General features: G+C 42.9%; 3 protein-coding genes across 3 annotated transcripts; all 3 read right to left on the minus strand.

Annotated features, from left to right (window-relative positions):
- Window positions 1-3,133: 3,133 nt before the first annotated feature.
- LOC106323980 (myb-like protein V) lies at window positions 3,134-4,276 on the minus strand. The gene is made up of 2 exons (XM_013762013.1): window positions 4,078-4,276; window positions 3,134-3,900 (listed from the first exon to the last, which is right to left on the minus strand). The coding sequence occupies exons 1-2, from the start codon at window positions 4,274-4,276 to the stop codon at window positions 3,134-3,136; spliced, it is 966 nt and encodes a 321-aa protein (XP_013617467.1).
- LOC106323981 lies at window positions 4,277-5,215 on the minus strand. The gene has a single exon (XM_013762014.1). The coding sequence runs from the start codon at window positions 5,213-5,215 to the stop codon at window positions 4,277-4,279; it is 939 nt and encodes a 312-aa protein (XP_013617468.1).
- A 988-nt stretch (window positions 5,216-6,203) lies between these two features.
- LOC106325961 (putative F-box/FBD/LRR-repeat protein At4g03220) lies at window positions 6,204-7,971 on the minus strand. Its single transcript, XM_013764009.1, has 3 exons — window positions 6,970-7,971; window positions 6,709-6,894; window positions 6,204-6,633 (listed from the first exon to the last, which is right to left on the minus strand). The coding sequence occupies exons 1-3, from the start codon at window positions 7,969-7,971 to the stop codon at window positions 6,337-6,339; spliced, it is 1,485 nt and encodes a 494-aa protein (XP_013619463.1). The 3' UTR covers window positions 6,204-6,336.
- Window positions 7,972-10,470: the final 2,499 nt, after the last annotated feature.

Raw genomic sequence — 10,470 nt, forward strand, 5'->3', positions numbered from 1 at the left:
GCAGCATGTCGCTGGTAAGCTCGACGTTCTGCGGCATTTTTGACCGACGTAGGCTGGTTACGTTCACTTCAGCGGGGGCCATAGCTTCGACTCCGTGGGCCATTGAGAAAGGAGTTGATTTCGTTGCTCCTCGAGGAGTCGTTCTATGCGACCAAAGAACACCGTCGAGTTCATCGGCCCAACATCCTTTTTTCAAGTCGAGGCGTTTCTTTAACCCGTCGATTATGATTTTGTTGAATGCCTCAGCTTGACCGTTGCTCTGCGGGTACCGCGGACTCGATGTGTTGAGTCGGATTCTCCATCTTTCGCAGAACTCTCGAAACTTTTTCGATATGAATTGGTAGCAATTGTCAGTCACTATTTCGTAAGGTAGGCCGTGGCGACAGATGATGTTTTTCCACACGAACCGTTGAACTTCTTTTTCTGTTATGCTGGCGAAAGCTTCCGCCTCGATCCACTTTGTGAAGTAGTCAGTTAGCACTAGGACGAAGCGTTTCTGTTGAGAGCTTGGCATAGGGCCGATTATGTCCATTCCCCATCGCATAAAAGGGTATGGTACCGTCATCGTCCGTAGCAGCTCTGTCGGGGAATGGATTGTCGAAGCGTGTCGCTGGCAATGGTCGCATCTTTGAGCGTATGCCTCACAATCCACATTCATTGTTGGCCAGTAAAAGCCGAGGCTTTTGACTTTTAAAGCGAGTGCTCGACCTCCGGAGTGATTTCCTGCAGCGCCTTCATGCGTTTCGGCCATGACAAGATGCGTTTCTTCGCCGTTGATGCGCTTCAAGAGTACTTTGGTTGTGGTCCATCAATGGAGTTCTCCATCCAAGACGACGTAGTGGGCACTCCTTGTCTTGAGTCGTCTTGCAATCCATTTCTCGGGAGGAAGCTTTCCATCGACCAGATAGTTGATGAATTCTGTCCTCCAGTCGGTAGCTTCAATTTGTTCCGCTGTGGGGTCCTCGTTCTTGGGGATGGCTTCGGTTATGGGTGCTACGACGGTCACTTTGCTAGGCGGGAGCTTGATGCTTGGTTTGTCGATCTTGCGGATGGGGATGGTCCGTTTCACCTGATCGCGCAGCCTGCTACCCAAGGCAGAGAGGGCGTCGGCGCACACATTCTCTCCTCTGGGGAATTTGGTGAGTTCGAAGAATTCGAAGTCCTTAGCGAGTGTTTGAACGACTTTAAGGTTCGCGTCCATTCGTTCGTTACGAGCATCGTAGTCACCGCTAAACTGACTGGTAACGAGTTGTAAGTCGTAGTATGCACTGAGGCGTTTTGCTTTGACTGCCTTAGCGAGTCGTAGTTCTGCGATTGGAAGTAAGGACACAGCTTCCTCGCTGACGTGATAACTGCAGGAGCCATCTTCTCGAGGGTGGGGTATCGTGTTTCTGGGTCGGTCATCCGCTTGCTCGGGTAGAAGATGGTCTTATGCTCTCCTTGATCCTCTCGGATAAGGACGCTGCTGACCGCGGTGGAGGATACTGCGATATAAAGGGAGAGTGTATCACCGGCTTCTGGTTTCGATAGCACGGGATGAGTCGTAAGATACTGTTTGAGTTGTCCGAACGCCTCTTCGCACTTCTCGTCCCAGACAAAACGCTTGTTTCCACGCTGTAGCTCGTAAAAGGGGAGGCATTTATCCGTGGACCTCGAGATGAAGCGGTTCAATGCTGCAATCCTCCCCGTGAGCCGCTGAACCTCTCTGCTGTTTTTTGGGCTGGGAAGGTCAAGTATGGCGGTGATCTGCTTAGGATTCGCCTCGATCCCTCGCTGGGTGACAATGTATCCCAAGAACTCGCCTGAAGTGACGCCGAAGGTGCATTTTGCAGGGTTCAGTTTCATTCCATACTCATTCAGCGTTTTAAAGCACTCTTTTAGATGATTTAGATGATCTGCCACGCGGAGTAACTTAACCATCATGTCGTCGATGTAGACCTCCATTGTGTTCCCCAGTTTGTCGGTGAACATTCGATTGACGAGTCGTTGATAAGTCGCACCGGCGTTCTTAAGACCGAATGGCATCACTTTGTAGCAGTACGTCCCTCTATCGGTGATGAATGCTGTCTTCTCTCGATCGTATGGGTGCATCATGTTCTGATTGTAACCCGAGAATGCGTCCATGAAGGTCAGGAGCTCGTTTCCACCAGTCGATTCGACTAATCTATCGATATGCAGAAGCGGGTAACTGTCTTTGGGGCAAGCCTTGTTCAGATCGGTGAAGTCGACGCAGACACGCCACTTTCCGTTCTTCTTCTTGACGACGACCGGGTTAGCCAACCACTCCGGGTATCGTACCTCGGTGTTTCAACCAGCTGCGAGCAGTCGCTCGACTTCTTCATTGACGGTCTTGCTTCGTTCAGGGCCAAGCTTGCGTCTCTTTTGGCGAATAGGCTTGATGGTTGGATCTACATTCAACTCATGGGATGTTATGGAAGAACTTATTCCCTTCATATCTGACGTTGTCCAAGAGAATGTTGATGCGTTCTGCTTTAGAAAGTTGGTGATCGGGCGTTGCATCTCGTCGGAGAGGAAAGCGCCGACTCGGACTATTTTGCTTTGGTCGGAGTCATCGATCGTCACTTCTAGAATCTCGTCTTTTTGAGGTTGGATTTACTTTGCTATCACGTTGATGCGAGGAGTCGACTGTTGCATCTTCACTGTTGCAATCAGTAGGTCACGTGCGGCCTGCTGATCCCCGCGAAGAGTCTGTATTTGACCGTTCAGTCCAAGAAACTTCACGCACTGATGATACGTCGATGATATTTCCTTGATCGAATGTAACCAAGGGGTTCCAAGGATCGCGTTATATGGAGCCTTTGTTCAGATAACGGAAAACTTGACCGTGCGTGTTACTCCGCATGCGTAGACCGGAAGCTTGATTGTTCCGATCATCATCTCGAAAGCTCCGTTGAATCCCGTAAGGGAGCGAGATAATGGTTTCATATCGCGCAGGTCGACTCCCATCTTATCGAGTGTATCGCGAAAGATTAGATCAACTGAACTGCCAGTATCGACCAGAACTTTGGCGACGTCACACTTTACGATTTCTACTTCGATGAGTAGGGGGTCGTTATGAGGTAGATGGATGCCGATGGCATCGTCAGGTGAGAAAGTGATCGATAGATCATTCTCAGGTTTTGATGGCCATTTCCTTTGAGGTTATTGCCTGTCGTCGATGGTCCTTGATCGATCGAACCGAGTCGCCGCAAGGAGGCGAGCCTCCCATAATTACATTTAAGAAGGGAGCGCGCTCGATCCATCTATTTTGTAGTTGGACCCTCAGGTCTTTAGGCGAGTCTTCGATGATTGGCTCATGTTTATCGCCGTTCCTGGCTTTCGTTTCCTCCAACTTTCGTCGTAAGTTGGAACGTTTAGGTCGGTTGAGCTTGATCATGAGGTCTTCTAATTTCGAGTTTAGCTGATCACGAAGGTCGAGGACTCGGGGCTTGAGCTGGGTTTGGACACTGGAGTCTTCGACTCTTTTAGCCTTGGAATCTTTGATGATTGAACGAAGATCGTTTTTAGAGTCGTGCACACGGTCGATTGTCTGCGACTTTCGCCTGAGCTTGTTCCTCAAGTCATTCGACTCTTCCGGTTTGCCGTTTTCACTTGGTCGCTTGTTGGAGCGTTCGTGCGAATCGTGGACTTTGCTGTCCTCTTCTTCATCCGAGGAGGAACTTGGTCGTGCGAGGATAACTTGGACGCGTCGACGATTACGAGGGTGCTCTTCTTTGACTTGTGCTTTGCCCTCGTCCTCGTCCTGCTCTTCTGGCTTGTCATCCTCTGCGCGTTTGGGTCGGGCTCCGGCCTTGTCTTGACTTTTCTGATCCTTCCTTTCTTTAGTTTTGCTCCAGCTCTTGGTGTTGTTTTGCCTAGACTTGGGGAGCTCGACGTTGGCTGTTCCATTTTCATAAGATGAGAAGAGGGCATCGACCAGATGCCTGCAGTTTCTTGTGTCGTGTGCCTTGGAATTATGGTAACTGCACCATAGGTTTGGCTCGGTCGTGCCATGATTCGAAGTTGAAGGCGCCGAATAAGTTTACGGCTTCTCGTCGTTCTCCTAGACGGTCCAACCTTTCTCGCGCACAACGACAGTCGATCCCGGGGGCGGGTTTTTATCTTCGACTACATAGAAGAAGCTTTTCTGCTGATTAGATTTGTTGCCTTTGGCGTGCTGTCGGGGTTCTTGGCGTGCCTCAGGAGCTTTTGGATCAGTCGTCGGTTTTGCAGCCGCATTCATTTTCTTGAGTATCGCTGCTGTGTCTTCTTCCATTCAGATGAAGTTGTTCGACCTCGCGATAGCATCTTGAAGCGACTTGGTGGGATTTCTGTAGAGATCCTCGCGAAACAGGGACTTGAAGTAGAGAGTATTCATCAACGCGTCAACGGCGATGCTGTCCGGGATATGCACCTTCGAAGCGACAGCTTTGAACTTCTCCATGAAGTCGCGGAGGCTTTGGTTCGCTCCCTGAGATAAGTTCCAAAGGTCGGATAAGGTCGCTCTTTCTCTCGAAAACATAATGTACTGCTTGAGGAATGCGGACGTCAGGTCGTGAAAGTCATTGATGGAGTCCCGTTCCATTCCAGTGAACCATCCAAGGGATGGTCCTTGAAGATTCTCGACGAAGAGCCGACAATAGCCAGCGTCTCTTTCCTCATCAGAAAAGTTAGTTCGACCCATTGCGATGTTGAATGCGGTGATATGGTCAGTCGGGTCTGCCTTTCCGGCAAAAGTCAGAAGGTGGATTTTCTTGGCTAGTCGGTACCGTACGTCGGTGATTCGCCGGGAAAAGGGGGTTTTTAGGGTTTCGGCGAGGACGCGTTCAATTAACGGCACCAAAGTAGATCCTTCAAGAATTCGGTCTTTCATGTCCAGGAACGACTGCTTAAGCTCAGCGAATTCCCGGACGGTAACGAGATCTACGCCACCGGGTGTTTGAACCTGGGCGGCATTTGTGTTCGTCGTGTTTTCTGCGCCGGCTGTTCGGTAACGGTCGAACAGCTGTTTTCGGACCGTCAAGGCCGGATCTCCTGAGTTTCCAGCCAAAAGAGCCAAGATGGCGGCGATGGGGGCGAGCTGCTCGTTCGTCGCCTTCTGGGCGGCGTCTTGCTGCGCCATCCTCTCGAGTATGGTGTCTGCGAAGGCCGCTGCTGTCGGAGCGCCTTCAGTCGTAGGTGACTCGTCGTCGGACGGCGAGTCAGATCGAGCCATGATCTTTTGCTGACGCTACTCTGTTTGCCCCACGGTGGGCGCCAACTGTTTGAACCGAGACTGTCGATAAACTAGTAAAGAGAAAAGGATGAGTTCTCGTCGGTGGGTCAAGACAAAGACGTGTTTTATTAGATAAGTGAACGTTCAGTCATATTACAAGGAGGAGAAAACAAGGAAATGAACCGGCGAAAGCTGGTTTGCCGGAGAATACAAGTCGGCGAGAATAAGATGTAAAACCCTAGTTTCTAGCCGAAAGTAAGTGTGTGGTGATTTGCGGATCCTTTCATCGTTGTCTCTCCTCCTCCTTTTATAGACGGTCTTCTGTTGACCTAATTCGACTTGACCTAACGGGCCTTCTCGACGATTGGGCCGAGGTGTCGGGCCGCTGAACCGAGTCGTTGAGCCGAAGACTTACGGTCGTTCGCTCTGCCGGCTAAAAATAGTCCGAAGTCGAGTTGACTACTGGCTCACGAGTCGACGAGCCGAGCTCATCTGTTTTGATCATGTGTCAGGACAATCATCATGTGGGCTTTTTGGGAGGGTGAGGCCCATACCCAACAGCGAGCAACATTTTGTTAGATGAGGAAATGAATCCAAAGATTTCTTACTTTGGCTTGGCTAGAATATTTGGAGGCAATGAAACTTCATCCAATACTAACCAAGTTGTACCTGTGGGGAACTTAGTAAGTTCTTAACATTTTAATTTTCCTTAACCAACCCATTCCTTATTTTAAAACTACAACACTATGGTTTCTTTTTTTTATTGAAGTGGTTGTCTCCAGAGGGTCTTTCTTATTCAAATCAGATGTCTTTAGTTTCAGTGTGGTTGTGATTGAAACTGTTACTGTCAAGAAGAACTATAAACCTTAGGCTCTGTGAGGATTTGAGACTTTTAGACATGTTTATTATGCACATTACTTGTTTACAAAACTTGATTGATAAACACATGTATATAAATTTGCAGGCATTGGATCTCTGGAAAGTGGTAAAAGGGATCGAGTTACTTGATCAAGCTCTACAATAAACATGCGAAACAGAATAGTTCTTGAAGCATATAAGTTTTCAACAGAAAGAAAACTGTACCTAAGTCCTGAAACAGAGAGATTTATGAATAAAAACTTTCAATGGAATGAGATTTTGGCTTTGGAAGATGCCTTTGAGAATCCCATTAACTGTGACCTTATCATCTGTCTCCGGAGATTGTCTCTACAGAGGAAACTTGATCTCAGAGTCATCTTGATCAAAGCCTTTCCATGTCTCAGCAGAAAGATAGCAAGGCTCATCTCATTCTCACACTCTAAGAATCCATGAATCTCCACAAACTCCAAATTGTTCAAGAAAGATTCCACTTCATAGGTTTGAGATTCCCAGTATTGAATCTCTGAGTTAGACATATCCCACAAGTCATTATTCCATTGCTGTCAAAACATGAGAAGACAAATTCAGTTTAAAAATCTGGAAAGAAGAAAGCATTGGTTCTCTTTAATACTTACCCTTCTTTCACTCGTTTGATCATTAATGATTTTGAGAAGAAGTATGTTAAGCATCGGACAGCTCTTGAACAGACATGACAATGCTTGAACATTGTGTCGGTCGAAACGTGTTTGCAGTTCCAAGAATCTCATGTTGTGAAACGGTAGAAGATGATTCTTTACTAATCCTTTCTGGCTTGACAAAATCTGTCACAACCTTAATAAGACAGTGTTAACCAAAGAAATAACGTCAGAAGAAGATGTATTATAAGTTGTATATACCTCCACAGATTGGTTTCCAAGTTGTAGTTTATAGGAATGAGAGAGTTCAGACAAGAGAGTGAGTAAGCTCTGTTTCTGAGAATTGATATCTTGATGAAGCAAAAGCACTCCAACGAAAGCTTTTCTCAGACAAACTAACTTGTCCAAGAAATGAACCGTTGTTGTGACTGCGTTTGAGTTCCATAGGAACGTTTTGAGATTCGGCGTGTTAATCTTCACAACGCTCTCTTCTGAGTATGAATGGAAGCAACTCACTACCTTAAGTCTGTGAAGGTTATTACCAGAAACCTCTAAGCTATCAAGCTGTAAAGAGTTCTTTAAACTAAACTCTTGGAGAAGACAGCAAAAAACCCTAAGTTCCTTGAGTCCGAAGCAATTTTCTAGGGCTAATTTCTCTAAAAGAGGAAAGTTTGGATCTGTGAAGAAATCTGAGAGATATGGTTGGTTGTATAGAATCACAAGAGATAAAGAGAGTGAAGTAAGCTTTTGAAAACCTCCAAAGATTGATGATGAAGGAGGTAATCTAAAACCAGGATAGGCTGACTTGAGCTTTAAGGCTCTTAACTTCTGAGATGTAACAATCCAACGAGGGAAGTTGAAGTAGTCTTTGGTTGTGACTTCAACGTCAAGATCTTGAACCTGATGAGTAACAGCTAAACGGATCAAGGAGTTGAGACTTGTGAATGTGATTGGAGTACGAAAACGAAGTGATCTGAGATTGTTGGCGTCGCGGTGATGGCGAAGAGAAAGCAGTTGGTAAATGGAGTTTGAAGAGAAAGATGGTGGTTTAGGGTTTTCATTAATGGAAGTGAAATCAAGATCAGGCAATGAGAGAAAGAGAGATCTCCATCGTTTCGAGAGTGAGCTGGTTATAGCTGCAGATTGTAGAGGAAGTAAGAGGAGAATCTGATGAAGAAGAGAGTCAGGGAGGTTGCTGATCCTATCTACTTTGATAATCTCTTCTCTCTTCTTCTTCTTTCGCTTCACAGATCTTATCTCCATTTGTCAAAACCCAATAACCCTAATCAAGCTTTTTTTTTTGCTTTTTGTTTTCTTCTAGCCCGAGATTAGGGTTTGAAACATTCAAAACAAACCCTGAAAGTCATAACGATAAGTGCGTTGAGAGTTTGTTTCCACAACTTTCGCATTTTCTGTTTAAAAAATATTTTAAAATTCAACAGATAATTGATTAAATTTATACATAAACAGAATCATCAATCATGTCCTCTTTTGATCACAATAACTTCTTGACCAAGTCAAACAAGAGAATAAACTACAAAAAGCGATGGTGTTGACACTGATCAAGAGGACTAACGTAGCATCAAAGCGAAAATCATAAATCATATGATTAGCTGGAACCCGAATTAAGGTGATGATTCTGATGAAGGCTTAGCTCAGACACAGTTGGCTCATCCCACCAGAATCTCTGGTCTCCATTACACTTAAGCCAGTTGTTGTCGGAACCTCATCACAAGCATCAATCATGAAATCTTTGTGAGAAGCAGTGAAAGTAGCGTTACTCCAATTGGTTTTGACAAGACACAATCCGAGTCTCAGACATCACGATTTTTTTAGTTTCAAACACAAGTCCGTTGTAAAAGCCCAAGAAATCTCAAAATAAAAGCTAAGATTAGAAAAATTACAATTAAAAAAAAATGCATAAAGTTTTGAAGAATTGTTTTTATAATTAAAATTATACAATTATAAAAATAAAATAAAATAATATTTCAAAAATTGTGAAATATTATTAGATTTATATTTCTACTCTTATAGTATTTATTGTTATATTTATTGATGATCTATGAGTTATTACCATATTTTCAAAAACTTATCAAAATTACAAATCAACATTAAAATTAAATGTAGATGCCATAATTAACTCCAAGCCATATCATCATTGTTAGTATGTTATGTCATCATTTTTCTTTTAAAATTAATATGGTGATGACACATGTCAAATCACTTCACAAATAATGTATACTAGGTGTTTTCCTGCACCAGTAAGGAATTTTTTAAATCTAACTTATATTTAAAATACAATTTATTAAATATTATAGATTTTACTATTTTATTACTAATATTTAATATAGATTTGATATATATTAAATCAATTTGTATAAAACTTATACAAATGATATAAAATTGTATAATTATCAAAAATTTAGCCTAAACAATATTTATAAAATTTGTAGATATATAAAAAACTAATGATCTTACGATTAGTTATTTAATTTTTTTTTTAAATTGTACAAATTTTTGAAAGCTTTGGTAATACAAATTGTATAATTATACAAAAGTAATAATATTTCAAAATTTGAAATGTTATATATGAATATATTTATTTTATAGGTGATGTATGAGCTATTACCATATTTAAAAAAAATTTACCAAAAAGAAATATCAATATTAAATATAATATATGAATTATTACCATATTCTAATAAGTTTGCCAAAAATATAAATCAATATTAAATGAAATTATTCATGTCATATTTTTTCGGAAGCCATGTTATCAATTTCAGTAGTCATGTCATATTTGTTTTGTGAAATTGATTGTAGAGATGACATGTGGCAAAATCACTCTGCAAATATAGTCTGGGGGATGAGATGCGTCATTTCAATGCCTAGCTCCTCTTTTGGATATAGCTATTATTCTTCTCCAAATGCGGGTTATAAGCAGGCTTTTAGCACGAAGTTAACTTGGCAGCTCTCTACTGCCTTAGTCCCGCTTGCTCAACCTCTTGGACAAGCAAATCAGAAATAGGATCACTTCAATTCAATGTACTATGGGTCATTGCTATGAAAAAGCAAGGAAGTGTGGTTTGGAAGTCGATGAAGCAATCTCCACTTCTTCCAAACGGTTTTCGAGTTGGAAAGTTTCTCTAGTGATTTCCATTGTTAAAAAAGGTCTTTCGGATGAATAAATTTTACATTCGTTCAAAAAAATAAATATGAAAAGCATCTCTCTAATTGTGATTAATTCTTTAGAGCTTCATTCATTGCCAACCAGTTCAGTGGAGATTCTACACAACACCTAAGTACCACCTCCAAAATTAGTATTAGTTTCAGGCACTCGACAACAGGGAATCCGATTCTAAGGCTGTTGTAAAGAATCACTCTGGCAACATAGATTCAATATAGTTGTGGAGTATAAAGTTTCCTCCGAACAACTCATCGGTTTGGTTGCTTTTCACCGTACATTTCCAAATGGAGAATCCCAAATCTATACACATCACCATGTATTGGAAAAAGAAACAAAGAAAACGAAAATAAAGAAAAGTAGATACGGGATGAGTGCCAATCGACACTAATGGGGTATTGATCGTCACTCTGGATGGGCTGATATAGACCATCACTTGGTAATTTACAACACTTTTTTTTTTCAATTAAAGAAAACTTACTAGTGGGTTGGCTCCCACCAAATGCTTGTTTACAGTAATTAGCTCGACGTTGGAGACTAGACTTAGTCCAAATGAGACTGAGAACTTACTCAAAATCAAG

Source organism: Brassica oleracea, chromosome C2, assembly GCF_000695525.1.
Source record: "Brassica oleracea var. oleracea cultivar TO1000 chromosome C2, BOL, whole genome shotgun sequence".
NCBI lineage: Eukaryota > Viridiplantae > Streptophyta > Magnoliopsida > Brassicales > Brassicaceae > Brassica > Brassica oleracea.

What these genes read in the sequence shown, in the direction of transcription:
- LOC106323980 (XM_013762013.1), bottom strand. Translation starts at nt 4,276, where the DNA reads ATGGAAGAAGACACAGCAGCGATACTCAAGAAAATGAATGCGGCTGCA. An exon ending in TGTCGTTGTGCGCGAGAAAG is followed by an intron (nt 3,901 to 4,077) that starts GTTGGACCGTCT and finishes AAAATGGAACAG; the next exon opens with CCAACGTCGAGCTCCCCAAG.
- LOC106323981 (XM_013762014.1), bottom strand. Translation starts at nt 5,215, where the DNA reads ATGGCTCGATCTGACTCGCCGTCCGACGACGAGTCACCTACGACTGAA.
- LOC106325961 (XM_013764009.1), bottom strand. Translation starts at nt 7,971, where the DNA reads ATGGAGATAAGATCTGTGAAGCGAAAGAAGAAGAAGAGAGAAGAGATT. An exon ending in TTGGAAACCAATCTGTGGAG is followed by an intron (nt 6,895 to 6,969) that starts GTATATACAACT and finishes AGGTTGTGACAG; the next exon opens with ATTTTGTCAAGCCAGAAAGG. An exon ending in ATCAAACGAGTGAAAGAAGG is followed by an intron (nt 6,634 to 6,708) that starts GTAAGTATTAAA and finishes ATGTTTTGACAG; the next exon opens with CAATGGAATAATGACTTGTG.